Source organism: Electrophorus electricus, chromosome 3 (assembly GCF_041902795.1).
Source record: "Electrophorus electricus isolate QZ-2024a chromosome 3, ASM4190279v1, whole genome shotgun sequence".
Classification (NCBI taxonomy): Eukaryota; Metazoa; Chordata; class Actinopteri; order Gymnotiformes; family Gymnotidae; genus Electrophorus; species Electrophorus electricus.
Window position 1 is genome coordinate 38168475 of NC_137499.1, and position 26457 is coordinate 38194931.

At 44.2% G+C, this 26457-nt stretch overlaps 4 protein-coding genes across 9 annotated transcripts; 3 read left to right on the plus strand and 1 right to left on the minus strand.

Moving 5' to 3' along the window:
* Nucleotides 1-1255: 1255 nt before the first annotated feature.
* On the plus strand, nucleotides 1256-10412 carry glyr1 (glyoxylate reductase 1 homolog (Arabidopsis)). 3 transcript variants are annotated; one of them, XM_027014734.3, is made up of 16 exons: nucleotides 1256-1378; nucleotides 1931-1967; nucleotides 2150-2229; nucleotides 2331-2469; nucleotides 2612-2728; nucleotides 3085-3168; nucleotides 4604-4657; nucleotides 5616-5666; nucleotides 5799-5872; nucleotides 6378-6477; nucleotides 6564-6674; nucleotides 6806-6907; nucleotides 7504-7666; nucleotides 8175-8354; nucleotides 8527-8651; nucleotides 8811-10412. In XM_027014734.3, exons 1-16 carry the CDS (start codon nucleotides 1341-1343, stop codon nucleotides 8883-8885), a joined length of 1530 nt encoding a protein of 509 aa, XP_026870535.1. In that variant the 5' UTR covers nucleotides 1256-1340; the 3' UTR covers nucleotides 8886-10412. The 3 variants fall into 3 exon arrangements, with proteins under 3 accessions (XP_026870535.1, XP_026870536.1, XP_081567589.1); XM_027014735.3 differs by lacking the exon at nucleotides 4604-4657 and having other exon boundaries at nucleotides 1257-1378; XM_081711463.1 differs by lacking the exons at nucleotides 3085-3168; nucleotides 4604-4657 and having other exon boundaries at nucleotides 1257-1378.
* Nucleotides 10413-10564: 152 nt separating this feature from the next.
* Nucleotides 10565-15858, plus strand: rogdi (rogdi atypical leucine zipper). Of its 2 annotated transcripts, none has more exons than XM_081711466.1 (11): nucleotides 10565-10926; nucleotides 11653-11724; nucleotides 11839-11921; nucleotides 12118-12172; nucleotides 12468-12548; nucleotides 12781-12876; nucleotides 13822-13920; nucleotides 14026-14139; nucleotides 14245-14294; nucleotides 14471-14597; nucleotides 14823-15858. In XM_081711466.1, the coding sequence occupies exons 1-11, from the start codon at nucleotides 10879-10881 to the stop codon at nucleotides 14862-14864; spliced, it is 867 nt and encodes a 288-aa protein (XP_081567592.1). In that variant the 5' UTR covers nucleotides 10565-10878; the 3' UTR covers nucleotides 14865-15858. The 2 variants fall into 2 exon arrangements, with proteins under 2 accessions (XP_081567592.1, XP_026870476.1); XM_027014675.3 differs by lacking the exon at nucleotides 10565-10926 and adding an exon at nucleotides 11087-11485.
* Nucleotides 15859-16486: 628 nt separating this feature from the next.
* Nucleotides 16487-18440, minus strand: LOC113580248 (small integral membrane protein 22). Of its 2 annotated transcripts, none has more exons than XM_027014676.3 (4): nucleotides 18160-18440; nucleotides 17460-17720; nucleotides 16954-17021; nucleotides 16487-16852 (listed from the first exon to the last, which is right to left on the minus strand). In XM_027014676.3, exons 2-4 carry the CDS (start codon nucleotides 17587-17589, stop codon nucleotides 16805-16807), a joined length of 246 nt encoding a protein of 81 aa, XP_026870477.1. In that variant the 5' UTR covers nucleotides 17590-17720; nucleotides 18160-18440; the 3' UTR covers nucleotides 16487-16804. The 2 variants fall into 2 exon arrangements, with proteins under 2 accessions (XP_026870477.1, XP_035385278.1); XM_035529385.2 differs by having other exon boundaries at nucleotides 17460-17641; nucleotides 18160-18438.
* Nucleotides 18441-18875: 435 nt separating this feature from the next.
* Nucleotides 18876-26328, plus strand: cog1 (component of oligomeric golgi complex 1). Of its 2 annotated transcripts, XM_027014674.3 has the most exons (15): nucleotides 18876-19251; nucleotides 19541-19785; nucleotides 20113-20294; nucleotides 20767-20955; nucleotides 21285-21441; nucleotides 21809-22019; nucleotides 22230-22985; nucleotides 23203-23349; nucleotides 23491-23652; nucleotides 23955-24079; nucleotides 24412-24520; nucleotides 25026-25135; nucleotides 25364-25445; nucleotides 25640-25691; nucleotides 26033-26262. In XM_027014674.3, exons 1-14 carry the CDS (start codon nucleotides 18943-18945, stop codon nucleotides 25643-25645), a joined length of 2790 nt encoding a protein of 929 aa, XP_026870475.2. In that variant the 5' UTR covers nucleotides 18876-18942; the 3' UTR covers nucleotides 25646-25691; nucleotides 26033-26262. The 2 variants fall into 2 exon arrangements, with proteins under 2 accessions (XP_026870475.2, XP_026870474.2); XM_027014673.3 differs by lacking the exon at nucleotides 25640-25691 and having other exon boundaries at nucleotides 26033-26328.
* Nucleotides 26329-26457: the final 129 nt, after the last annotated feature.

Genomic DNA, 26457 nt, shown 5'->3' on the forward strand with positions numbered 1-26457 from the left:
AGCGGTGTGAGGGTCGTAGTCAAAAACACAATCCAAGACACAACCAAAAGGCCAATAATAAATGCAGGTCAACAAATCCAGAGGGTCATCCAAACAGCAACCAGAACAGACAAAGCAGAAAACCATGCACAGAGATCGGGAGCAAAGATCATCACTCTGTACAGACTACAATAAACAGTGGCCATACTTCGCAATGACTGAGTGGAAATTGAGTCTTTTATAGCATGGAATACTGAGCAACAGGTGAGTCCAGTGAAACTCTGAGGAGGATGACCTGCAAACAGGAGTTTTCTCCCGGGAATTCTGAGATCTGTAGCTGTGCATTGAGAGGAGAACTGCGTGAAACGTAAGGTTATGTACTGGTGTTAATTATGGTAATTATGATCACTGTGAAAATCCAGTATTTAGCTGACAAGTTAACTCTTGGTTACCCCGATACAATTTAAAGCACAGCTGATAAAAATGTGAGAGTTAAATAATGTAAATCTAAAGTCAGATCAAAAGTCAGACTTTCATTGGATGTGCCAAGCTAACTTACACTTTTCTGGAATAGACTCCCATCGTTCACTTAAATAAGATGACTCGAAGAGTTGACTCATTCGGAAACTGTCCATCACTACTTAAAGGACCAATATGTCATTTTCCTTGTAAAAGTAGCAAACAAAATTTATGAAAGCAAGGAAATTAAGTGAAGAACATTAAAATGAAGAATCAGATCGATTTATTGTCCTCAAACGAATCAGGTTATGGTTCATAGAGCGGGTTCCCAACATGGAGGTGAGCAAGTTTAAAAGTGTAGACTCTCTGATATATTCAAGTCACTGGGTGTCAGTACAATGGCTGTTTCATTATTTCAAGAATTATTGGGAAAATGACTTATTGCTCCTTTAATTCCAAAACCAAGTACGTATAAGACAAAATAATCATACTATTTATTACATATGTGACAGTTGCAGTTTGAGACTTGTGGTTTTTGTCAGTGTCTTATTAACTGTTTTTATGTCCAGTAACAATCTACTGAAAATGTGACATCTGGAGACAAAAATAAAGTCAAACGACCTGGGTTCAGTCATGGGTCACGTGACCCGTAAGTGGGTGTGTTCTTTCCCTGGGGTCAGTCATGGGTCACGTGATCTGTAAGTGGGTGTGTTCTTTCTCTGGGTTCAGTCATGGGTCACGTGTTTCGTAAGTGGGTGTGTTCTTTCCCTGGGTTCAGTCATGGGTCACGTGTTTCGTAAGTGGGTGTGTTCTTTCCCTGGGTTCAGTCATGGGTCACGTGATCTGTAAGTGGGTGTGTTCTTTCTCTGGGTTCACGCCAACGATTCAGTAACATTTTTAAGATGGCGACTGTGCATCTGAGAATCGGGGATTTGGTTTGGTGAGATATTCTATTTTTAAAACCTTTCCTTGTTCGACTTATTACTAAACCATAACATATTTAAAAGTTAATGTTTTGGGTGTGTTTGCATAATTTTGCAAGTGGCGATCAGCCTATCCGACGATTCAAAACCCAAACAAATTCAGTAAGCTGCTTCTCCGTAGCGCAGGCTAGTATGCTAGCTAGCTGTTCGAACAAGTTAGCCAGCCAGCAATAAGATAGCTACTATTCTGAAGAAGGAAGACTTGTTTCGTCTTAACAAAACTTAAAGTCAGCGCATGTCATTTTTACTCAGCTAGCTAACTAGCTAGTTCCCGTTGACTTGTTCTGGTTGTGCGCAACTTCATGTAGCCCTATCAAGCTCGCTGGAAACGCAGAAGTGTTACTTCGCTAGCCAGGTTAGCTAACTAGTGCTAGCTAGCTAGCACCGCTGCGTCGTCGAAATGCCAGCTGTGTCGTCTTTCTGGACTTTACTTCTCATTTAAGCCTCAAGCGAACCGAACCGAACCGAACACAAAGATGGGTTAACTTTTCCCTTATGATGTTTCTTAGGGGTAAACTTGGACGTTATCCACCTTGGCCAGGAAAGGTACGTTCTGAGCTAAACTACAGCTAAACGTTCCCTTAAACTTGTAATGTTTACAGTTTCATCGATTTCGTTATTCTGACGTTAAGTTCAAATGCTTATCGATAAAGGATCGCAACCCACCATTTACAGGTCATATTTGTTTGAGCCGTTTTCTGACCTTGAACCCATTCTTCTGTTTTCAGATCGTCAGTCCCCCAAAAGACCTGAAAAAACCAAGAGGCAAAAAATGCTTTTTTGTAAAATTTTTTGGGACTGAAGATCAGTGAGTACATGGAATGTTTTACTGTGGTTGTTTGCGGTAGTTTAAGGGTTTTGTGTGTAGATGAATCCCATGTTGACTGATGAAATGCTTTGTCCAATTAGTGCCTGGATAAAAGTTGAACAGCTGAAACCCTACCATCCACACAAGGAAGACATGGTCAAGATAAACAAAGGCAAACGCTTCCAACAGGCAGTTGATGCTGTTGAAGAGTACCTGAAGAAGGCCAAGGGGAAAGAGTCCGTAAGTCTGTTATCCACCAGTCATTACGTGGCCCAGAGTATTCCCCCCCACTGTGTTTTAACAGGCTGAAAGGATGGCAGTCAGCTTTATATGCCTGAGGAATCATGATCTAAGACCCCCTGTGAAACGGCTGTGTTTACAGGCACACGCCTCAGACGACAAAAATAAAACAGACAAGGGGCGCAAAGCTCCTGCAAAACCGATGAAGATAATAGAAGAAGACGATGAAGACGCATTCAAGGGTGGCTCTTCTGACAAGGTCTGTGGTTCTTGCTGTAGTTTCAAATAGTAACAAGAGGCTTAAGGGTGTGACACGTTTATGTGCTTCCTTTTTAAAACAAGCTCATCTGAGCTTTTTTCACAGGCTATATGCCTTCTAGTCTGTGCGGTGGAGTCATGCGATCGACCCACGCTGTTATGATCATACTGTTATGTCTCGGAGCAGTCTAGACTGTCCCATTCAGACCCTTATCGCTCGACTACTACTGTTTTTGCACTGTGGCCTGCATTCACACCAAAGCCTTTAGAATAAGCACTGCATCTAGCTTTAGGCTTTATTTAGCAGGATAAAATCAAGTCTAAGTATATGGTAAATCTGTCTCTCTTTCCCTTAAGGAACAAACTGACTCTGACCCAGAACCGTCCTCTGTGCAACGGCTGGTGGCTGGAACAGTTTCAGGATTCAAATGGGAGAGCAGTGTAGGTGATAAACTCACCATTTGCTCTGCTTGATCTGCGCTTTGCTGTGTCTCAAATGAAGCAGATAATTGTTCAGACAGAATGGATGTGATGAGGTCCAGTCACAAATAGTAAAAGCACCTTGATTTAGTGTTGGACAGGAACACAGTTCAGGTTATAGTTGGGGACTTGAATGAAATGCTCATTTAAGATGTATTTTATCTAAAAAAATAAAACATCCCCCCCTCCTTCCCACAAAAAAATAATAAATTAGATGTAGTAGTCACACTTCATGATGTCATCTTCACCTTGTTGCTTTATGGGTGGAGGCAAAGGGGTCCTGTTGTGCTGCGCATCCGTCACACAGCTTGAAAGCTGTGAAGGTCATTGCCTGCTAATAGGCTTAATGACCGTTTATGGTATGTGTTAATATAAAGATAAGAATGGTATATGATGATATAAAGGCATGTTTTGACGAGTCCAGTGACAAATGTAAAGTCAAAGTGGGGTTGGCATGATGCAACTTCTAGTTAACACACCATGATTCAAAAATACCAAAACTTTGGAAAGTGCCTCAACATAGCAAATCTTACAACTTCAGGGTGACTCTGCTATGGGGATTTATGTTACTCATTGCTCTCATACACTCACAAGCAAAGTAATATAGGCCAGTCTTTAACCATATCACATTAGGGGGTTTCTAGTGTGTTGTAATTGCAATGTGTGTCTGCATTGTGTAGCCCTAGTAAGGGTAATCCAGGTATAGCCACACTTCTAACAGCAAGGCATGAAATTATCCACAAACTAATCTGGTTCTTGCACCAAGTACCATCAGAAATGTAACAATTTTGCCTGGCCAAAGAAATAAAGCCGCTGAGATGAGGTAGTGGGATCCGACATTGACCGTTTGAGTTCAACAGTGGTGTGTGGAATAGCAGGTCAGGGTTGCTCTGCAGTGATTTGACACTGAACAGTGGCTACAGGAAGTACTTGGTTGCAGTCATACCTAATAATGACCAAGCCTATTATACAAAGGGGGCAATTACTTTAACCAGTAATTACCAGTGAATGTTGTAAAACATTCCTATAAGAAATATGTAGAGGCTCCATATATTCAGACTTCAAGTTATCTATAATGTTTGAGTTTTGGTTAAGGGATTGAGAACATTCAGTGTGAGTTATGCAAAATGACGACAGGCATTTTTCATGGTGCCATGTGCCAGAGGCTTAATAAAATAAATAATAATCAAATGAGGACGTTGGCGTGCTGCAGTCTGAGATGAGGGCTTTACCTCTGGCAGCTTGCTGCTCTGTAACACACTCAGACACACACACACACACACACACACACACACACCCTCCCCCGTGCAGCTGTATATAGTTACAAATTATCCATGTATCAGGTCACAAAGTCTCTTCAGAGAATAGTATCCAATTTAACTTTTTTCCATTATAGCCAGTAAAGGACGACTCCCATTTCCATCACTTTCTGCTCAGCCAGTCTGAGAAGGTAAGAGGAGACCCAGAATGCTTCTAGTTGGCGCTTCCTGCACTCTGACGCCTGCACATAGCTCAGTAGCGATGCTTGTTTCACTCCTAGAATGGTTTCCCCTCCCCTTCATCACTGCTGTTTGGCTAGAACGGTGACAAAAGCCATACTCCCGAGTACCGTGGCTACATTTCCTGACGTCATGTACAGGATAGGCTACAGTTTAAATGCGTTCCTTTGCTGGGTAGCATCAGATATAAACAAAACAAAACATCCGGAACATTTTGCCATGGTTTATAGTTGTACTAACTGATCAGTCTGTGTTCCCTGTTAGCAGCCTGCTCCTCTTGAAAAATGAATGAGAAATGCATTGGAAAAGGCTGTTTTCAGCCGAGCAGAGGATCCAGGCCAATTTGCTTATGTGCATGAGTGTCCAAAAGACACTTGGCCATGTCTGGGTTAGTGAAATCTCCCTCCCCTCTGCACTCTTCTCTCGCCCTGTGTTTTTCCTCCTGCTTTGAACACCATATTCTTTCAAATGTTATGGACAGAAGTGAAATGATCCTGAACAGCCGAGAAGAGAAGGAAAGGAGCCAGGCCTGTCCGTTGCTTCAAGCTTTTCTGACCACTTGCTGTTCGTGTCTGCCCTGCCCGTCAGAGTTTTGCTATGTTGCAGCATTTCAGTTAAACTGAAGCGTTTGTGGCAGAGAGAGAGAATTTTCCAGTGTCTAACGCTGCTTTTGTTGGGGGAGGGGGGGTGCAGGTGTTTTTCTGCTAGAGTAACATGGATAAGCTACAGGGGCCGATTTCTGATCAGCTAACTATGCAAATAAAGATCGCTCATGACCATGTTAAATTATTTGAATCCTCTTGTTTTCAGTGCTATTCCCCGATTCCTCTACTAGCTCTAGCAAAAAGCTATTTTTTGCAGAAAACCTTTCATGTTTTGTTATACATAATGATCATTTTAATTTTACAGCCAGCCTCTTCGATGGAGCCCATCAGCAAACGGTTAAAAATTATTGAAGAGGTGAGTGTTAATGCTCATTCATTTAAGGGGTTGAAGCACTCTGTAGGTCAGCAGCAGCCCTGAGCACTTATGCTTGTGGTTCTCTCTCTCTCTCTCTCTCTCTCTCTCTCTCTCTCTCTCTCTCTCTCTCAGGATACCGGCTCAACTTCTATTCAGGCTGCAGACAGCACAGCTGTCAATGGCAGTATCACACCCACAGACAAAAGGTATTACCCCAAGGCTGAGGCATCTCTTCATAAGGCAAAAAAACAACTGCCTCAGTGTCAATGACATAGGTACACACACATTTGTGGGCAGTGATAGCTCAGTGGTGAAGGTACTTCACAAGTAATCAGAAGGTTGCTGGTTTAAGTTGCCAAGTTATGACTGTTAAGGACCCATAACCCTCAATTGCTCAACTTGTACTCGGTCATAATTGTAAGTTTCTTTGGATAAAAGCATCAGCTAAATGCCAAAAATGTAAATATTGTTTTCGTGCTGCTGGCACTGAATAAATTCTAGACCAGGGTTCTTGATTTGAGTCCTGGAGGTCTCTTGGGGGTTCTTTTAAAGCAGGGAGAACACTAATCAAAGCTCCCTCCAGAACATGACCCTCCTAGCTTAGCACAAGTCTAGAACGGTCATACACCAGGCAAGTGAATATAAATATTATATACACTAGTACATAATGCCAGTGGGTGGGGTCTGTGTGCCTTTGTTTGGTTTAAACAGGATAGGGTTCCTTGGACTTGGACTGATGGGTAGTGGCATAGTCTCTAATCTGCTGAAGATGGGTCATGTTGTCACTGTGTGGAATCGCACGGCAGAAAAGGTAAACTGCTGTAGGTTAGGCTCTTGTTTCCTGTTAGGAGTTAGGAAAGCATGACCCTTCCCTGACAGCCCAATGCTTCTGTGCAGTGCGACTTGTTCATCCAAGAGGGTGCCAGGTTAGGACGAACACCAGCAGAGGTTGTGTCCATGTGTGACATCACTTTCTCCTGCGTGTCTGACCCCAAAGCTGCCAGAGATGTGGGTAGAACACTACACTAGAGCTCTCGAGTGCCACCTTGCTTTGTGTTGGAATAGTCACCGTCTTAGCCACTAATGACTTCGTAGGTTGAATTCAGTAGCATTGATGTCCACCTTTCTTGGTTTTCCAGCTTGTTCTGGGGCCCAGTGGTGTTTTACAGGGAATCAGACCAGGGAAGTGTTACGTGGAGATGTCCACTGTTGATCCGGAAACTATTACAGAGCTCTCGCAGGTAAGGACTGTAAATAAAGGGGAGTTCTAACGTGGATATGATGGTATGAGGCCATTTCCATCTTTAATTTGAATAGAATCAATGTTAGATTTAAACTGACTTTTATCCAAATATTAGATGTTTTTAAATAACCTTTTTAAAATAAGTAATTAAAATTTCTATGACAAATTGTACACACTTGTAGTACTGTGTTTACCTTTGATGGTTCTTCTAAACAGGGACAGCAGCATTGTGTGCTTGTGCCATGACACTATTGTCTTATAGAATATCCAGCAACATCCATTTGACTCACATGAGGTTTTATTCTAGTTTATGCAATGAGGTTTTGGTAAAATGGTTTAAAGTGTGTGTGTGTGTGTGTGTGTGTGTGTGTGTATGTATATATATATATATATATATATATATATATATATATATATATATATATATATATATATATATATATATATATATATATATATATATATATATTAAAAAAAATATATTGATTCTGTTGTGTAATGTTGAGTACTCTGCCATCTCTGTGCCTTTAGTGGAAGCCCATTTCTGTACCCCTGCTGGGAGGCTTGTGTAGCTGAGGTGTTTGTCTTTTTTAGGTGATCACATCCAGAGGAGGTCGGTTCCTGGAGGCCCCAGTGTCAGGCAGCCAGCAACTGTCTAACGACGGCATGTTGGTCATTGTGGCAGCAGGAGATCGCTCTGTTTATGAAGACTGCAGCAGCTGCTTCCAGGCTATGGGCAAAACCTCATTCTTTTTAGGTTCATTACACTCCATTATGTCTGTATAACTATATTTTGGCATTGTTAAGGTGGTTGTGTTTGGCACTGATAAAGTGTTTGTGTTTGGGCATGGTAGGTAAGTTTTATTTGTATTTAGACTGTGCCTGTGTTTGGGCATGGTTGGTAGGGTGTTGGTATTTAAGCTGTACCGGTGTTTGTGTAGGTTGATGAGGTTTTCTTTTTTGTTTAGAGTGTATCTGGGTATGGTTTGTAAGGTGTTTGTATTTAGACTGTATCTGAATTTGGGTGTGGTTATTAAGATGTTTGTGTTGAGGCTGGACCTATATTTGAGCATGGATGGAAGAGTGCTGATGCTGTTCCTATATTTGGGTGTGGTTGGTAAGGTGGTTGTGTTGAGGCTGTACCTGTGATTGGTTGGTAAGGTGTGAGTCTGTACCTGTGGTTGGTTGGTAGGTAAGGTGGTTATGTTGAGGCTGTACCTGTGGTTGATTGCTAGGTAAGATGTGTTTGTGTGTTTGCTGATCAGGTGAAGCTGGCAACGCAGCGAGGATGATGCTGGTGCTCAACATGGTGCAAGGCAGTTTCATGGCCACCATTGCTGAAGGACTCACTCTGGCCCAGGCTACGGGCCAATCACAACAGACCTTCTTGGATATTCTTTGTCAGGGACAGATGGCAAGCACATTTGTGGACCAGAAATGCCAAAGTAGGTGAATGCTGCTACGCTTGCATTGCAAATAAATGCTCGGGAACATTAGACATTACCTGTACTGTAATTAATGAGTTATGCCAAATTACTAGCCACTGCGTATAGATGTAACACTCAAAAGTGGTTTGAATCCTATCACTGAATGTTGTTTTTATTTGTTTTCCTCTAGATATCTTGCAGGGCAACTTCAAACCAGATTACTACCTAAAACACATTCAGAAAGATTTAAGATTAGCCATTTCCATGGGCGATTCTGTCAATCACCCAACACCTATGGCAGCCGCAGCAAATGAGGTGAGAGAGCCTTATGATTTATGTGCTTGAACATTATACACAAGAAAAGCTTAGTTGAAAATTAAGAAGCTCTATGGAACCAAAGACTAACAGCAGACAGGGGTTTGGCAGATTGATTCTTATCCTGTTTGTCTAATTGAATTGCTCACTCTTTGGCAGGTGTACAAGAGGGCGAAGGCATTGGACCAGTCAGACAATGATATGTCTGCGGTGTACCGAGCCTACATCCACTAATCCCTGAAAATGTCCTCAAACGTTCTGGACCACGGACCTTGTCTTTCTGTTCATTACAGTGATCTCTCTCTCTCTCTCTCTCATTCGTTCGTTCGTTCGTACGTTCGTTCCTCTTCCATGTGTGATATGACATCGTCGGTGGCGGCGGCCTCCTCTGTGCACTGCACTGACGCCGTGTCCCCAGCTCGAGGTGGTTTCCTGGTAAAGGGCAGGGTCTCTCTGCTTCTGCATCTCTTACGGCCCACTGCATACACTTCACTCTGGTCTGAAGCCGGGGGGGGGGGGGGGGGGGTGTTTATTTATCGCCTAAATCTTTGCATTGTACTTGATTTAATTCCCTCTACCAAACTGTTGTTGTCCAGAATTCCATAAACTGCCTCTCGCAAAAAGGCTAAAGGAGCATGATAAATGTCACTGCATTGCCTTAATATCGTAACCCACACCTGTGTATTTATTTATCTCAGAAGAGCACCACATTCTGTTTTGGCCAAGCACATTTGTCTTTGTTTCAGGTCAGATGACCATTTATAGAGTTGACAGTGTCCTTATGCATTATAAAGAATGCAAAACATGGTGGGGGTTTTTTTGCTTTGTTTTATGAAGGTCTATTTGAAACAAAATAATTTCCTGCTTTCTGCAAGGCATTTGAGTGTCTGACGTCTCTGCCGGTTTCCATTTTGAGTTGCAGGTTTTGGTCACTCATTTAGGTTCAGATATACTGTGACTAGATGAGGAGAAAATGTTATTTAGAGTTCAGTGATGTAAGCCTTTTGTGTTTTGGGGGGAGTTTGAAAAGAGAAGGCCATTTCATGTTTTTAGTGGCAGTCAGTCCTTTGGTTTGTGTTTTTTGTTTTTTGGGTCTGAGTCACTGGCCAAGGTTCAAGGTTCCAAAGAATTTGGCAATCTATTATTTTATAAAACCTTTCCATGATCTTGGAGAGTAAACTGTCAGTCTCTTCAGTTCAAGGCAGATTTAGAAAGTATTTTCATATTTTATTCATAAATTATAATTGTGCTTCTTTTGTTGCTGGTTTTAAAGTTCACATTCTCATTCAACTGTGCTGCCTTTGAGTGAGGAGACAGTATTTTTGTTTTAAAACTCAAATCAGATACAGGGTCATTCATTTTCTAAACATTGAATGCCAAAATGAGTAATGAGAGAATTTAGTGATGACTATGGACTCTGAGACTCCATGGTAAGCTGTGTGACCTGATTTAGTGTGGCTGGATTACTCGGTGAGTACAAGATTTAACACGCTTTCATTTTGACCCTACTGAATTTATTAATCTGGTGTCTTAATATTGTAGGCTTTTGTGTTGGCTAATGGATTCTTACTGTAAATGGTTTATTGATTTTGTGTGGGTTATACAGTCCTAATGACCGTGTAAAATGACGAGCTGTTTCCAGTGGTGGAAGGAGAGTGATGGCTAATTGGACATATTTATAATTTCTTGTAAATGTGAAAGTCAAGCTTTTTGTGCAGTCAACTGAATCCTTCTCCGAATAAACAAACCCAGTGTCCAGTTTTGCTGTTGTTTTGAGCCATTGCACTCAGCTCAGACATTATCACCTCAGACTCATTATTTAAGAAGATTTAGAATTTAGTTCCCATGTGCCTGGCTTTGATTTTCAGATGCTAATGAATTCCTCGATATAGCTGGATCAGATGTGCTCAGGGTTGTAACTAAACTCTGAAGGGCAGTAAGTCTCTAGGCTGTTCTTGCACCTTTTTTCCCCTTCTTTTATGTTCCAGTATATGAAACATTACTAAACATTTAGGCCAAAAACGAAAATAAGTTGAATGATCGCAGGGCAAGAAAAGCCCTAACTAGCTTTTGAAAAAGCAAAAACAAAAACCAAATTTAAGCCTGAGCCTAAGACTGATACCACTGAATCTTTTATTCGCGTTCCTCTACAGCAAAGGTCAAATCACAGCCCTCAAGCGCCAAGTTCTGCGGGTTTGCCCCTCCCTTTATCCAGGACTCCGGAAGGATGACTGGCCAGCCAGGTGCAAGAATTACAAACGGATGTGGGGTCCAGGTGCAGACGTGAATACCACTGTTCTACGCTGTTTCGGAGTTATAGCCTATAAGAAAATCTTCCACCTATCGAGTTATATTTAATTTAATGACGGATTACATTTTATTTAATGCACTGGACGGAGTGATCAGGATGTGATTCGGTAACAAATACATTCATGGTTTACACGTTGGAAACGCAATTTTGGAGTTACTGTTTGCTATTTAAATAAACCATTATTTATCCATTATTTATGCATTATTTTATCTTAAGAAACGCTATCGCTTTGAATTTTTCTGTATGGACGCATAAACACAAACTCGAGCGTATCCGCAGCCCGTGGGAACGGGGTGGAACCTTTAGTTCCCGTGACGGAGCCGGACGGCTTTGTTGTGACACCCGCCGGAAGTGAAGGGGGCGGGCTGGCCAGTGGTCTCACAGCTATACTGGCAGCTTTCAGTTTTGTGTTTTCGTTGCGGGTTTCGGGTCTCACTGACTGGTAATGCACGGTGTCGATCGACAGTCTGTGTTTGAAGCATCAAGCATGTCTGCGGCGAGCCAAGCAGAGCGGGCTGTGCTGGTAAGGCTCTGTTTGGGCCTGTTTGGCTGCCGTCTAGTCCATCATTGATGGATGCCTGCAGACGGGCGCTTCTCTTGACTTGTCAGCGTGTAGTGTTGTGTAGTAATGCGACATCCACCCTTTTATAAGCGATATAACACTCATACATCATGTGCTTTCGTGTTAAGGAGGAAGAATTTAACTGGCTCCTAAAGGAGGAGGTGCATGCTGTACTGAAACAGCTGCAGGATATTTTGAAGGTAGTTATTTGTTTATGTATTTATTTGTTTTTGTCACGATCAGTTTTGACGCGGAATGAATCTCTGTCAAAGCTGTGTTCATCCCTCGGTAATGTGTTGTGTCGTCCGTCTTAGGAAGCGGCGAGGCGCTTTTCGGTGGCCACGCCGGGTTTCGAGGGACAGCTTAAACAAGAGAACTTCATACTGGGCAGCTCCACGTAAGATGGGGTTGCTTAAGAGTAGATGCTAACCCAAGCGCAGCACACGGACAAGATAACAATATACGCTTCGACTGTGTTCATCTTTAGTGTAATAATATAAATGCAGTCACCATAAATGCTGTGTTCCGTGGCTGGTTTTGAACGCTGTAAGGTTTATACGTGCTAAGACGTGGATGGGTTTTTTCTTTTGCAGGATGGACCAGGTCAAAGGGGTTCTGACCATGCAGGGGGAGGCACTGACTCAGGCTGTGAGTGTTGCCCCAACGTCTGGTTTGTTTTTCAAAGATGCTGATTCTGACCTTTGGTAATATCAGTCCTTAACTTCGTCATGAACATGAGTTGTTGTTAGTAGTCACTTCAAGCGCAGTGTTGGTGTATTGCTTTGCAATGAGTTCAACAGGCATTTAAGGAGTGAGACACCGATTTCACGTGAAAGCTGAGCTACGAAATGTTTAGTGTTTCTGCCTCTTTTTAGACAATGTTGCCATCTGCGGCTGTTTGATTTCAAAGAAATGATGGTGTCGTCACGTTGTTGTCTTACAGGACATCAACATTAAAGTTGCTAAAAGCAATCAACCCCTGCATTTTGCTTTTCGGGATGATAAACAGTGGAAACTGCAGCAGGTAGGCTGTCCATTAAATCCAAATATCATGTTTATGTCCGGAGGGGGGCTACAGAACATGAGCATACCTTATCATATTTTATGGAGTTATGCCAGATTACTTGATGCCATTTACTGCAGTTATGCTATATTACTTAATGTGTTTACTAGTTTAGCTGGTCCTTTAACCTTCTCTCAGTGTGGTGCATTTAGCATTAACACAGCCCAGTGCACTGATTCAACTTTGTCCTCAGGTGCAGGATGCCAGGAACCATGTGACCCAGGCGCTTCAACTGCTCAGCAGCCGTGACGAGAGCTACCACTTTAAAACCGGGGCCGAGGTCAATAAGGTTCGTCAGGGCCGACTGCAACCTCCGCTGCTGCTTCAGAATGCCGCTCGCGCAGTTTTACGTCTTATGAGTGTCTCGGGTGTACGCGTTCGTACTCGTCATTCAGAAATTCCCGCGTTGCCTCTTCTGGTTCGACCTACCAGGTAAACCAGGCCCCACCTGTGCTCGAAGCTGTAAGTGTTTTCCTAAGCTGGTTGTGTGTTGGGCTACATCTGCCCTCTTCATCAGGGTCAAGCGGATCTGGGCCCTGTTCTTCGCACGCCGCCGAGTACAAGAGAAGACTCGTGCCAGATTTGCAAACCGTGATCAATCCAAGAAGAATAATTTGGTTCTTTAACCATAGACCAGTTAAATAGAATGTTTGAGATGATTGCACATTGCTATGTTAGGAGCATGTACATTGAGACTCAAAGCCATGATCAGCAAGACAACAACTGGCTACCGAGAATGGTGATACCAAAAGTTCCACGTTCTTCACTGACTGCACGAGAGCACCTGTAAGAAGCTCATAAAGTCTGTAGTGATGTGCTGGTGTTGGCACCAGTAGTGGGGCTAAGAGGATGTGGGAACAGGTAAATATATGAACATTTTAAATGCAAGGATTTAAGAACATTTAGGTAATGGTAATTAACATACACATAGTGAGATCAAGCTTGTGGGTTAAATTCCCATGGTGCACACGTGCAGCCTGTAGAAGTCCCCCGCTGCCTCAGTGGACTGGAGGCAGAATGGGGCTCTGACCTGCTTAGACGCTGTTGCTTCAGTTCCAGCAGTATGACCACATATTCATAAATGTTTAAAACCAAGGTAGAAGCACATTTCTCTTGCTCAGCAGGAAAGAGTGTTTTAATGCGGGGTGGGTTCTGTTAAGCGTTTGTGCGTGCGTGTGAAATGCAGTTCTGTGTGTGTGCGTCTCAACGCAGCTGTGTGTCTCTCTCACTGTAGCTCATGGATGCAGTGATGCTCCAGCTGATCAGAGCGCGTAACCGCCTGACCACGCCAGCCACCATGACCCTGCCTGAGCTCGCCTCCAGTGGCCTGATGGTAAATCTCAGTCATCCTGCCGTAGCCTGCAGTGGACATAGGCAGTTACAGGGTTGTCTACCCACCTCCCCACTTCCTCTATAGCTTTCACTTTTCACTCCACAGAAAATGTTCAACCCTGCGCTGCCTGGTGACCTGATGCTTAACCTGTACATCAACCTCAGTAAACTGTGTCTGACTGTTTATCAGCTGCATGTACTACAACCCAACACCACCAAGGTACAGCCACGCAGGAGACACCACACCATCTCATCTACTGGAATCCCACAACTTTATTAATTAATTTTTTTTAAATGGATCCCTTCTTTTCTTCCTCCTCTGTAGAACTTCAAACCAGCAGGAGGTTCAGTGCTCCATAACCCTGGGGCAATGTTGTAAGTCTTCATATTTGCTTTGTTTTATTTTCCTTCTTTAAGTAGCAAGGTGATGGGAACCTTACCATGTTCTTGGAATCCATAAAACACATACGCTTGTGGTTTTTGAATGCTATCTTGTTGTTGTTGTTGTTGTTTCCATTTAAAGCAGGATATGGTTATCCTTGTTTTAATAGTGAATTGGGCAGCAGTAAGTTTGAGGTCAGCCACGTGCACACAGTGGAGTGTGTGGTGCCTTGGCTCAATGACACTCTGGTGTTCTTCACCATCTCCCTGCAGCTCTGCCAGCAACTCAAAGATAAGGTGGGTGTGGTTGACCCCTCCCACTGGGCCTAGGGCCTGCCCATTATGGTTTGCATGCACCCTGCAGCTCTAAAGAGGTGAAGATTACTTACTGACGATTTGACTGTTAAATGGCGAGTGTTTTAGTTCCTTGCCTGTAACTGGTTACTTTGAGGCAGTCAAATGTTTGTGGACGATGAAACGATAACAGTGTTTGTAGTGGTTTCTGTCTCCTTTCTTTTGCAGATTTCTGTGTTCTCCAGCTTCTGGAACTACAGGCCTTTTTAAACCGAGCATGTATCTTATTCACTTCTAAATGTGTCCAATTACACACATATATCACTAAACACTAGAAAGCATATTTCAACTAATATGTAACTAGTCCCTATACCTTAAGGGCCAGGTCCATTGCTTTATATTTTTTGTGCAAAACATTTATAAAAAATGTTTTTATCGACCACATCAGGGGTAGACAAAGAACATCGGTAAGTAGGCAGCACACATCCTGAGTCTTGTCATTTCAACTTACTGGATCAAATGAAGAAAAAGACGTTTGATTTGTCAGCCCTTCAGTAATCATGAAGTACTTTAACATGAGGTGCATTTTGCCATACATGTGTCTCTTACTGAGGGTTTCTACAGACTCTGACGTTCTATCCAGTAATTTATTCTGAACAGAAACTGTGAAGTGTCCTAATTGTTTGAGAGAAAGGATCAAAATCTGATTACCAGTCTTTGTCGTGAGCCTTTTAGTGTCTTTTACGCTTTGCTACACATTCCTGTAGTGAGTACAACCTGCACAAGCAAGCGAAGCCCTCGGGCTGTTAACATGTGGAGTGTTGGTGAGTTAGTTCATGGACGGGTCCCTGCTGTGGGACGCAACACTAAAATGCTTGAGGGTGTTTGCTTGTCATCACATTGCTGTTAGCACAGGGACTGCAGCTTTCAATATGGACACTTCTGTAAAGTAGCATTCCAGGACTATAAAATGAAACTATAGAGGGAAACACTATGTAGCTTGATTTTTAGGTCTGCCAGGCCCTCAGCAGTGTTGGATATCGCACGTCACTTTGTCCTCGTATCGGAAAGGTTGCTGTCAGCCATGTTTAATTTATTCAATTTAATTTATTTTTGATGCTGAATGCACTTGGTTTTGTTTTCCGTGAGAAATATTGATTAACCTTGATTTCATTGTAGAACAAAAGCTCTTTTTCCAGTGTATCCAGGGCATATTTAATGTTGATAACATTATAACTGTGCAATAAACATATATATGCATATATATGCAAAACGGAATTATTTAATTTGATTGTCGCGTTCTGAATTTGATCTAATTATTAGACCATGATGTGGGTTCTTTGATTAAGGTGAAGGGTTTATGAGCTCTTCCTGGGTACAGTGTTCTAGAAAACATGCTTTTTCCCGAGGTCTGTGTTCCATGAGTTTGTATTAAGTTTGAATTTAAATTACATTTTTAAAAAGGTTAACACTCCACACACATTTCAGATTCACCTCTTATAATTTACGATTCATGTTGGATAAAACACTGCAGAAGGATGTGTAATTGGTGTATCTTCAGGGGTTTGTGTGAGAAATGGACTGGATTATAACAATGGATAAACAGTCTACAACTGCAGAAGACTACCTCCCTGTCTGCATGAAGCATGGCATTTGTTCAGAGATGTGGGGACTGGATTTTGCTGCTATTTCTTGATTGCTGACTGGCTGAAATGAAAGTGATTGGATTGGTGCATCGCTGCTTTCCCTAAGGTCACCAGATGTAGTGTCAGAGGTTTTAGGCCGTTGATGGAAACTTCCTATTGAGACCCCTCAAAATATAGAGCCTACTGTGCAATTTGAGATGCAGTAATACATATCTGAGTATCATCACTTACAACACTTATAATGCATAATAATTAAATATTTATTGAATCTTAATTCTATGGTGATGAGACGCATTTCGCACAGCCATTAGACAAAAATATTATTGCAAATGTCCAAAAGTAGACATTTAATATAGCCTAGAAATTTGTTCACCATATTTACACTGGCGATGTTGATACAAGCACATGACTGGATGTGAATATTTGCTTTCTAAAACACTACCCATTATTTACACATTCTCTCTGCTACTCCTTGCACGTAATTTAAACAAAAAAGCATTCAGAAATACACAGTTAAAAAAGGTGGCTTTCGATATTTCAGAGGTGCTTGGGTTCGTCTTTAAACTATGGTTCCAGCGCCATGTTGTCAATGCCCACCTTGCGTGTTTTTGGCTGAAAAGCGCGAAGAGAATTCATGTCAGCAGAGACAACACTGAGTGATGTATTTATGTTATGTTGCTATAACTAAGGTCGTTAGGAACATTCTCAAATACCTTATCATCACAACAGCAGCAGCAACAGCACCTGATGAGAACTAGAATCACCAAGAGCAAGACCATGCCTGAGGAAGCAGGACACCACGATACGGGTTAACGGAACTGTGATGTTGAAAGTGCTTGGCTTTTATTTATAGAAATTTATATATATATATATATATATATATATATATATATATATATATATATATATATATATATATATATATATATATATTTATATAATTTATATATATTTATATAATTTATATATATAATTTATATAAATTATATATATATATATATAAATATAAATTATATATATATATATATATAAATATATATTTCCTTCAAGCTCGGGTCCTGTTTGAGGTTCCTGTGTAGTATCTTAGTTGTTCCCAAAACCGAGATCTCGGATGTTGTTTCTAAGATCTGCTGGAGCCTTTCTCCCACCGTGTGTGTGTGTGCTCCTTCTCTGATTGTTTGTTTGTGTATTACGTACAACGTCTTTTAATATAACTTGCCAATGAAAATGAAGAAAATGGCGAAGGAGGCGATGTCCCAGTCCGACTGGAACAGCTGCTTGGAGGAGAGTCTGGTGACCACGTCACTGAACTGGTTCTGGAAGTCCTGCTGTAGGTCCCTCTTCTCCATCGTCTCGTCTGGACTAAACGTTCAGCTCAACAAACCGTCGTCAATGGACCTGCTATTCCGAGAAAAGCCACTCGCGGAAGTTTGCAGGGAAGAAGGAAAGGACGGGGCTTTTACGTATTTTTTCCCGGAATCTGTTAATCATAACGTTGCTGTGTGTGACATTATTTCAGAATATAATAGAACAAAAATACACAGTATAGGTGTTTTTCGTTTGTTTTTGATACTCCATAAGTCCCTTAGCCCTAAATTAGACTACCTAAGGAATTTAGTCTAAATATTGTCCTTCATACATTTTCAGTTAAAGACTAGAGCCCTCTCAATAGATGACAAGTGTTCGCATCATTCATACAACTGATAAAATTATATTTTATTTCTTAGTTTGACATGTATGCCCATTATTCAGCTGTAATCACAATAAAACATTGACTATTTAAACATTAAACCCGAGGTTTCGCATCACCTCGTACGATAAACACGACCAGATTTGTCTTTTCCTTTCTTTCACGATTGTCTTTTATAAATTGTTAATTGGTTGTACTTTTGTAACGCCAGAATCTGTAGCTCGCTTACCTGGAGTTTCCTTTGGTGTCGTTTCCGGGCTGCCGTGCCGCACCTGTTCCGTAGTTGGAGGTGCGCCATCTGAAGCGCCTTCGCAGATTTTTACAAGAGCTTTAAACCACACGTATACGCTCGGAATCCCACCGCAGCTTTCTCACCACCCTGTCAAATACGCGAGGGTATCTGAGTGGATTACGTGACACTGAGTAAATAATAATCCAAATTTAAAAATAATAAATAAATAATCACATAATGTTTGCTCCGACTGGACTTCTAGCCCAGCTCATTTTATAAACTTTGGAGCAAATCAAAGAGGAGCCTCCCCTGTATTTCACACCGTTTTTTAAATGAGTACTGTTTAGGGAGCTATCTTACAGGCTTATACAACTGTTTCTCAGAGAGACAGAGAGATAGGTTTGAGAGCATACCATAAAAACACAATTAGATGTTAAATATTTTTATTCTTCCTATTTAAGCTATTTAAGCACGCGTAGTTACATTAGGCAAGCTGGCTAGAATAAAAGAACAAAAAGATTTACTCTGAAGTAAGTCGCATATACGCGTTTTTACCCCAACTTAACCCGATAAACTGTGTAATAAATCAGCTTGTCCCTGAGATGAGTTAGGGTGCGGCTGTTGATTACAGTCAGGCCATGGATACTACCACATCCCCGCCGGTAGGAGGCGCTGTCTCTATGACGCTTCCCTTTTCCCTGTGACCTCTGGCGCTGTTGTTTACGTGGAGTTTTGGAGAGCCTTTCTTGCGCCTGGCCCAGTTGGCAGCTCCGGGAAGCGATGGCAGCTTTACCCGCCCAGTCTGTCCGGGTGTCCGAAATTAAGGACCCGACCGTGTTATTCGAGCGCTACAGTACCGACGAAATCCGGGCGGTCGAGCGCCAAGTCCGCGGAGAAATCGAGCAGAAGAAAGAAGAGCTGCGCCAGATGGTGGGGGAACGCTACCGAGACCTGATCGACGCCGCCGACACGATCGGGGAGATGAGGCAGCGCTCGCAGAGTGTCGTGCAGTCTCTCCGGGACATGTACCGATACTGTAGCCAGCTGAAACACACGAAGAGGACTCCTCAAAGTCGCAGTAAGGAGGAGGTAGGGTGACGTGACCTGCATGTTTGGGACTGTCGGCTGAGGTCACCTAGGTAGGGTCAGGTGGGGAAGCTGGTTAACGCCAACATCACTGCCAAGCGCGCAGTTATTCCACTGCACCGTCTCATCACGGGAAACTATAACAGAAAACTGCACTCAGAAACGATCCATTGCAATGTTTTGTGACTCTTGGCTCGGTTATTTTTTTTTTTTTACAGTCCTGTCTCAGGATTGTAAGTTCCACAGCACTGCAGTCCTGAACGAGCGTTTTCCCCTTTTGTGTGTTTGCCAGGATCAGAAAGAGTCGAAGGAGAGGTTCTACACAATGGCGTCGCAAATAAAGCTGCTGTTGGAGATTCCTGAGCGGATATGGAGCGCTCTTGAGTCCTCGCAGTACCTGGAGGCCACACAGCTCTATCTGCTGTGCTGCCACCTGCACAACCAGCTGCACCTGGAGGCCAGAGGTCCGCACTATAGCCCCGTGCTCTCACGCTTCCCCATCCTCGTGAGGCAGGTGGCAGCCACCGGACACTTCAGGTACACTTACCACTGAGCCAGATGTCTGCGGTTTTTGCCTGCGATTGGCATGGTTTTCAGTTCTAGAACAGTTTGCTTGCTGACTGCACACACTCTGTTTATTTTGTGAGCTTTTTATCTACTATTTACAAATCAACTTTTTTTTTTTTTTAATTCTGAACAGAAGTCTTTAAATCTGAGAAGTTAAAATCAACTACAGCTTATTCTTGTAGTCCTTGAATTATGTCAGCTGAAGGCTTTATTTTTTCTGTTCTTCACCCTGGACACAAAACACTAAAATACCGTGTTTTGTTTTGTTTTCGTGCCCTGCGTCCCTCTGTTGCCCAGGTCCACGATCTTGCTGGACAGCAGGGCGGTGTTGCGTGGCAGGGCTGTTTCTGACCAGGCAATATCAGAAGCCCTGGTGTCTACCATGCTCCTGGAAGACAGCTCCCCTCGGCAGGCTCTAGCAGATTTCCTGCTGGCCAGGAAAGCCTCCATCCAGCAGCTTCTCAACCAACCCCAACATGGTACAATCTCATCGACGTTAGATGTTTTCAGTTTCCCACGGTTTCTTTTTAAGCAGAAGGAAGTTATTCTTGCAAGTAGCATCCTTAGTGACAGCAGTTGTGTGTATGACTGCAACTGCTGTAATGCTTCCTTAATACCCCATTTCTTCATGGGCTGAAGGACACATGGCCCTTAACCCTAAGGGGAACTCATTAGTATCCAGCTGCAGAGATTCTGTAATGTGCTGCTGTTTAGTGGTCTTGAAATATTCCAAATAATAAATATAGGCTTATCACAAACGCCAGCATTGAGTAACATTTTTTCATTGACAAGAGTTTGATTGTAACATGGGTAATTAAATGTTAAACATTTGTATGTTTGAATGTTTTTTCATCATCATTACCATAAAATCAGATATGTGAGTCAAGTTTGTCACCCAAAAATAAATGTTTTTTACATACTTGTATAGAGTTATATACATCTGGTCCCCAGGATCTGGGATAAAGGGTCAGGTGTGCGCTCTGGTGGAGCTACTGGTTACCACCCTGTACCAGGCCTATGCTGTGTTCTACATGCCTCCGGAGGGCCGGGGGGCGGAGCCTGGCTGGGGGGCGGAGCCTGGGCTGGGATGCGGTTTGCTCTTCAGCACGTTGGAGAATGTCACTTCCTCCTCAGCTACAGGCGAGGCCATGAGTTGATTACTCCTAGTCATAATCAAGAGAAGGTTTAAAGAGACATGGTTTACTTCTCCACATATTTGTTGACTTATTTAGTAAATAAGTATGTTAAAGGCCTTTTAAAGTCTCATTTATTTACGTGAACACTTGTAATTTGAAAATTCCTTAGAAGACTTTTATTACAACAGCCAAGCTAAACTGAGTTTGTTTGAAAAGGCACTCTGCGTGCTTAGAATGTAAAGCTGGAATGCAGGGTAGATATGAGCAGAGCGTGATGAAGGCTGACGATGAAGACGAACTGTGGCACTTTTCTTCCTGTGCTCGGCGCTGCAGGCGGGGGGCGGAAGGTGCTCCGTGCCGAGGGGAGTGCAGGGAGCTGGTTTAAGTACCTGCCGCCCTCAGTCCTGGATTTCCAGCCCACGCTGCGTACCCTGGCCCAGCCCATCCAAGGAGACCTGCTCCGAGACACGCTGCACCAGTGGATAGACACGTGAGTGTCCACACCCGTCCTCCCACACCGCGCAGGAGACTCTCTGTGATTGGATGACTATGCACCCCAGCGATGCTGCTGTTTGTTAACTTCAACATGCACTTTCTGACATCGCCTATTATTTGGCAGCCACATTCTCGCAGGGCGGTAACAACGTTAGTACCTGTAACAAATTAAAAGGTCTCCCTGATGAGTATTCCTTCTCTATGTAACGCTCTTTGTTTTTTAAAAGGACTTTTACCAAAAAGTGAAATCCACATAAGTGGAACAAATGAAACAATACCGAATAGACTTTACAGACTCTGCTGAGCTGACCTGTGCTGTGCTGTGCTGTGCTGACCTCTGCTTTGCTCTGATGTGTGTTCAGGTGCAAAGAGGACATGCGTGCTGGCGTGAGCGCCCTCTTACTGTGTGTCCGGAGCGTGAAGGGGCTGGCTGCCATCAGGGACGGTGTGTGGGACCTGCTGGGCAGCGAGGCGGTCAGCCTGCACTGGAGCACCGTGTGCCAGCGCCTCCTGGAGCAGCCACTCCGGCTGTGGGAGGACCTCCTGCAGGAGCTCTTCCTGCAGCGCCTGCAGGTACGCCAGGCTGCGGGATGCTGGGTGTAGCGGTCGTCTCCTGCCACCTTCCCAGGCTGGCGGGTGTCCCACTGCGGTATTCCCGCACTCCCACTGCTAACGGCCGCCAGTCAGCTAGCCCGGTCTGTTTAAGTGGCCTATTCCTAACGTTCAGGTCAGGAATTCTGTCAAGATTAAGGCAGCGTCAAATGTTCGTGCGTCTTTCCCCAGGCTGTCGTGCAGGAGGCGATGGAGGTGATCTCGACCGGCTCCAGGCAGCTTTTGGGCTCCGCGTTGCGAGAGCTGGAGGGTCAACCCACCCCGGCGGGCTTTGGCCGGGGCGTTCGGTACGAGGCAGACGTCGCGGCGTTCCTGTGGGCCGAGACCCCCGGCGACCTGCCGGGCGACGCGGCCTGGGTGAGCGTGTCCCAGCGAGACCCGCAGGCAAAGAGCGGCCTGGCCATGAAGACTCGGGCCCTAACGCCCCGTGTGCAGACCCTCTGTGCCGTGCTGGACTCCAGGCTCAAGGCCAGCCTGGATGACGTACAGCACTACCTCCCTGCGGAGACGCCCCGCCCGGACGCGGCGGAGGATGCCGCTGCCTCCTTTGGCTGCGACGCGGACGCGGTGGAGCAGGCGCTGAGGGAGCACTGCCTGGCGTGCGTGAGGGACATCTTGGGCAGCGTGCAGGCTGAGCTGGGCGCCACCGCGCCGGGTTCGATGAGCGCCATCCTGTTTATGGCCAGGCTGTGCCAGTCTCTAGGGGAGCTCTGCCCCAGCCTGAGGCAGTGTGTGCTCGGCCAGCGGGGGGCTGGCCCAGGGGACGTGGGTAGGGGCACGCCACGCCAAGGCAGGAAGCTAGGGAAGGGGGGAGTGGCCAAAAGTGTAGAGCCAAGCCCAGCACAAGCCAAGTGGGCGGGCCTGAAGGAGGAGCTACTCGACTGCAGCATGGAGGCTTACGGCATCTGGAGCGCTGCTATCTCCAAGGTCAGAATGAACACACACGCACCCTCACACATGCATGCAGTCTCATACGCACACACGCGCACACACACACAGAGCGTATGACAGCCTCTTGGGAATAAAGACAAACAACCAATGAAAGCAAACTGAGTCAAAAATGTTTCTGGAAATAATATAAAATAAGTTGTTTGACTCATGATGACTCTTTGCGCTTTGTGTGCTGCATGGATGTGTGCGTCAGGATCTGTTAAGCGGCTTTGCGGGTTCCCTGCACGCTGGCACTGCTGGCCACGTCCTAAGCACCGCCACAAACTGGGAGGAGTTTGAGATTCAAGAGGAGGCGGAGTCAGGCAAAACAGTCACGTCCAAAATCCATCTTCCTGTTCAGGTAAAAGTACAGCACTGGGAGCAGAACGTGGGTTACAGAACGTGAACCTCGTAGGCACCTGCGGTTTACAACTGGAACTGAAGGCAGTGTTTGGTAAACATCGCAGTCACTTTGTAACTTTTGTGTCTGTTTTCTCCACAGCCATCATCGTATGTTCAGTCTCTGCTCTTTCACCTGTGCCTTGAGGTCAATAGGGTCGGAGGTCATGCCCTGCCTAGCATCACTCTGCTGGAGCTGGTGAAAGGCTGTCTGGACCAGGTTTTGCAGGAGTACGAGAAACTCAGCCAGCCCACGGAGAGCTCGGTGAGGGCATGACGCAACTGCCACTCCTCCTCCTCCTCCTCTCTCTCTCTCTCTCCCCCCCACTCCTCCTCTCTCTCTCTCTGATTTATTTTTATTTAAAGTATATATTCTGTCAAATACAAAGACATCCTTATTAACACATGCCCAGAGTGGTTTTCAGTTTTGATGGTTTCATGTGAACTATGGATGGATGTGATCAAACATGTGATCATAAAATATAACTATAATGTGAAATTAAAATATAATATAAAATACCTGTAATATCTCCAGAGAATAAAAGTGTCTGGGTGTCTGTGCCATAGGAGGCAGTGTTCCTCATCACCCAGAGCAGAGCCCTGCAGCTGCTGTTTGACCTGCGTTACCTCACGGTCACTCTGACCTCCCCACTGGAGGAGGGGAGGACCTCCCGCTCACAGCAGGATCCCAGGTATGCTCCACCCTCAAGCTCTGCCCATCAGCCCCACCCCTTCGCTCTCTGCCCTTCACCTCCACCCTTCACTTGTATCTTATAGCTTTCTTCACTGCATTCCTTTACATCCACCCTTCACCTCCACTCTTCTGCACTGCTCTACACACACATTCCTGGACAGGACAAAAAGCAGCTATAACCTTTCCTGGATGGCAGGGGGTTTTTTTAAATACTGTTTGTTAATTTTGTATTATTGGTTCTTATTGGTGGAGGTGAACATTTCTGACGCAGCAGAATTCTCCACTAGATGTCATGCTGGACTTGTGCTCCTCCCCTTTGTGTTTGTCCAGGATCCAGCAGATCTGTGACTTCCTGGAGAGCCATATCGACCCATTTGACTTGGACGTGTTCACCCCTCATCTCAACAGCAACCTGAACCGTGTCTCACAGAGGACCTCAGTAAGTGTACACACACACACACACACACACACACACGGAGCTGTGTGACTTGAAAACAAATAATTGAATCAATATTTTCAACCCTTCTGGGATCTGAACACTTGTCCCCTGCAACCTGGAAATTCTGTGTGTTAAAATGAACTTTTTTTCTACTTATAAATTATATCCTTCTAAATCTGTGTATTTGCAGCAGATAATTTCCTGAAACTTGTCTTGTATCAGTGGAGTTGTGCTATATCTTAAGACACAGACACATGGCATCAGTGGCCCATCACGAGACTGGGGCTACATTTGCTCTGTTAAATCCTGCTCCTCCAGCCCTGGGCCAAATCCACACCCCCCCTGCGTGCAGTTTTGTCATTAAACCGCATCTTTACATGGACTCATAGTGTCTGCCCTTTCCTGCCGAGCCGGAAATGTTCCACAGCCGTGTCGTACGATGGAGCTGTCGTCGCCCTCTGAGCTGGGTTTTCCCTCGTCTAATGAGGCCTGACGTCATTTCCAGGTGCTCCTGGGCCTTCTGCCAGGCTGGGAGAGGCAGGGTACTCGCCGCACAGGCAGCCTCAGCTCACAGGAACCTTCCAACATCCTTCCTTTGGCCAGCAGCCAGATCCGGTGAGCACATGACCCGCTCCACGCCCTCAGGGCTGACGTGCAAGGGGATGTGTGTGTGCGCCTACACTGGGGAATGGTTCTTCCTCTGAAATCACACTCTTTTAACAACCCCTACAGCTTGAAAATGGATAATTTGATATATAACACTACAGAGCAGAGTTTTTTTTAATGCACAAAGATGTAACTTGCTACAGTCAACTGTTGTCCTCTCTGAACTGATTTCTGTAGGTTTGGCCTTCTACCACTGAGCATGACCAGTTCCCGGAAAGCCAAACCATCAACCATAGCAACAGACATCGCTACACCCCTTGTGAGTGCTCTGTGTGTGTTTGTGTGTGTGTGTGTATCACTTGAGAACTTCCATTTGCTTACTTAAGATAGCAGGAGCCCTGCTTGATAAAGTGGGAACTGTTATTCTGAGGTCAGAAGCCAGCTTTTGTTCGAGTTTTGCTTTGTCTTCTAATGAAACCACAAATGAGCAATTTTCTTACTTTGCACTTTCAGTTTTGAATTACGAACTCCTAGGGAGGTGAAGCAGCAGATCTCCAGGCACTTGGTGATATGGTGTTGCTGTTTGGGGTGTTGTGTTGCTGTGGGTGGGTGGTTGCTGTGTATTTGTTAGCAGTCGGGTTTGCTTTGCATTCGTAAACGCCGGCTGTAAAGGCCAGTGACTTGGCTTGGCTGTGGCTAACTGCTTCAAGTTTTGAATAAACTTGAAGCTTCTTTGAAATGGTCAGTCATTTCTAGGCCGCCTCTTTGAGAAGGTAACATGAATACCGGTATATGTATGACAGACAAACATTGCCCTTGTTTGGTGTGTTAGCTGCAGTTTGCCTTGCATATCTTAATGTTGTATACCTACATGAATGAGTGGAGATTTTCACACATTTGTTTCAGGCGGTTCCCTCATCCATTCCTGCTTCAGAGGACAACTTCCGCCCCGGAAACCTTTTTAGGCAGTTAGCCAGTCAGGAAGAGGAACCTGCTAGCTCCTCCCTCTTTAAATTAGGCTGGCTCTCCAGCATGGCAAAATAATTTTAAAAAATTCTTAGGGGAGGGGTGAAACTGAAGATTTTTATCATATACAGAGTATGTATACAATAATAAAATATGTACATATGTATAAATGTTTTGAGATGAAAATTGTGTTTTCTTTTTTACACTGGCGATAATAAAGCGCTCTTCTCCCAACAGTCACCTTCCTCTTTTCCCAACACTCTGTATTCTTTAGTGTCCTTTTTGTGACACTCCATAATCGGGTCCTCGTGAGAACCACGTGGGCAGATGTACAGACACAATAGGAAATTCCTAAGCAAGGGTTA

Bases quoted from the DNA above. Each gene is read 5' to 3' on its own strand.
- glyr1 (XM_027014734.3), top strand. From the start codon at position 1,341: ATGGCGACTGTGCATCTGAGAATCGGGGATTTGGTTTG. The intron at 4,658-5,615 runs GTAAGAGGAGAC...TTAATTTTACAG, and splicing joins TGCTCAGCCAGTCTGAGAAG to CCAGCCTCTTCGATGGAGCC. The intron at 6,908-7,503 runs GTAAGGACTGTA...TGTCTTTTTTAG, and splicing joins CTATTACAGAGCTCTCGCAG to GTGATCACATCCAGAGGAGG.
- rogdi (XM_027014675.3), top strand. From the start codon at position 11,408: ATGCACGGTGTCGATCGACAGTCTGTGTTTGAAGCATCAAGCATGTCT. The intron at 11,922-12,117 runs GTAAGATGGGGT...TTTCTTTTGCAG, and splicing joins TTCATACTGGGCAGCTCCAC to GATGGACCAGGTCAAAGGGG. The intron at 14,598-14,822 runs GTGGGTGTGGTT...TTTCTTTTGCAG, and splicing joins GCCAGCAACTCAAAGATAAG to ATTTCTGTGTTCTCCAGCTT.
- LOC113580248 (XM_027014676.3), bottom strand. From the start codon at position 17,589: ATGGAGAAGAGGGACCTACAGCAGGACTTCCAGAACCAGTTCAGTGAC. The intron at 17,022-17,459 runs GCAAGTTATATT...CTGCTTCCTCAG, and splicing joins CATTTTCTTCATTTTCATTG to GCATGGTCTTGCTCTTGGTG. The intron at 16,853-16,953 runs GTATTTGAGAAT...CGCGCTTTTCAG, and splicing joins GCTGCTGTTGTGATGATAAG to CCAAAAACACGCAAGGTGGG.
- cog1 (XM_027014673.3), top strand. From the start codon at position 18,943: ATGGCAGCTTTACCCGCCCAGTCTGTCCGGGTGTCCGAAATTAAGGAC. The intron at 19,786-20,112 runs GTACACTTACCA...TCTGTTGCCCAG, and splicing joins GCAGCCACCGGACACTTCAG to GTCCACGATCTTGCTGGACA. The intron at 23,653-23,954 runs GTGAGGGCATGA...TCTGTGCCATAG, and splicing joins GCCAGCCCACGGAGAGCTCG to GAGGCAGTGTTCCTCATCAC.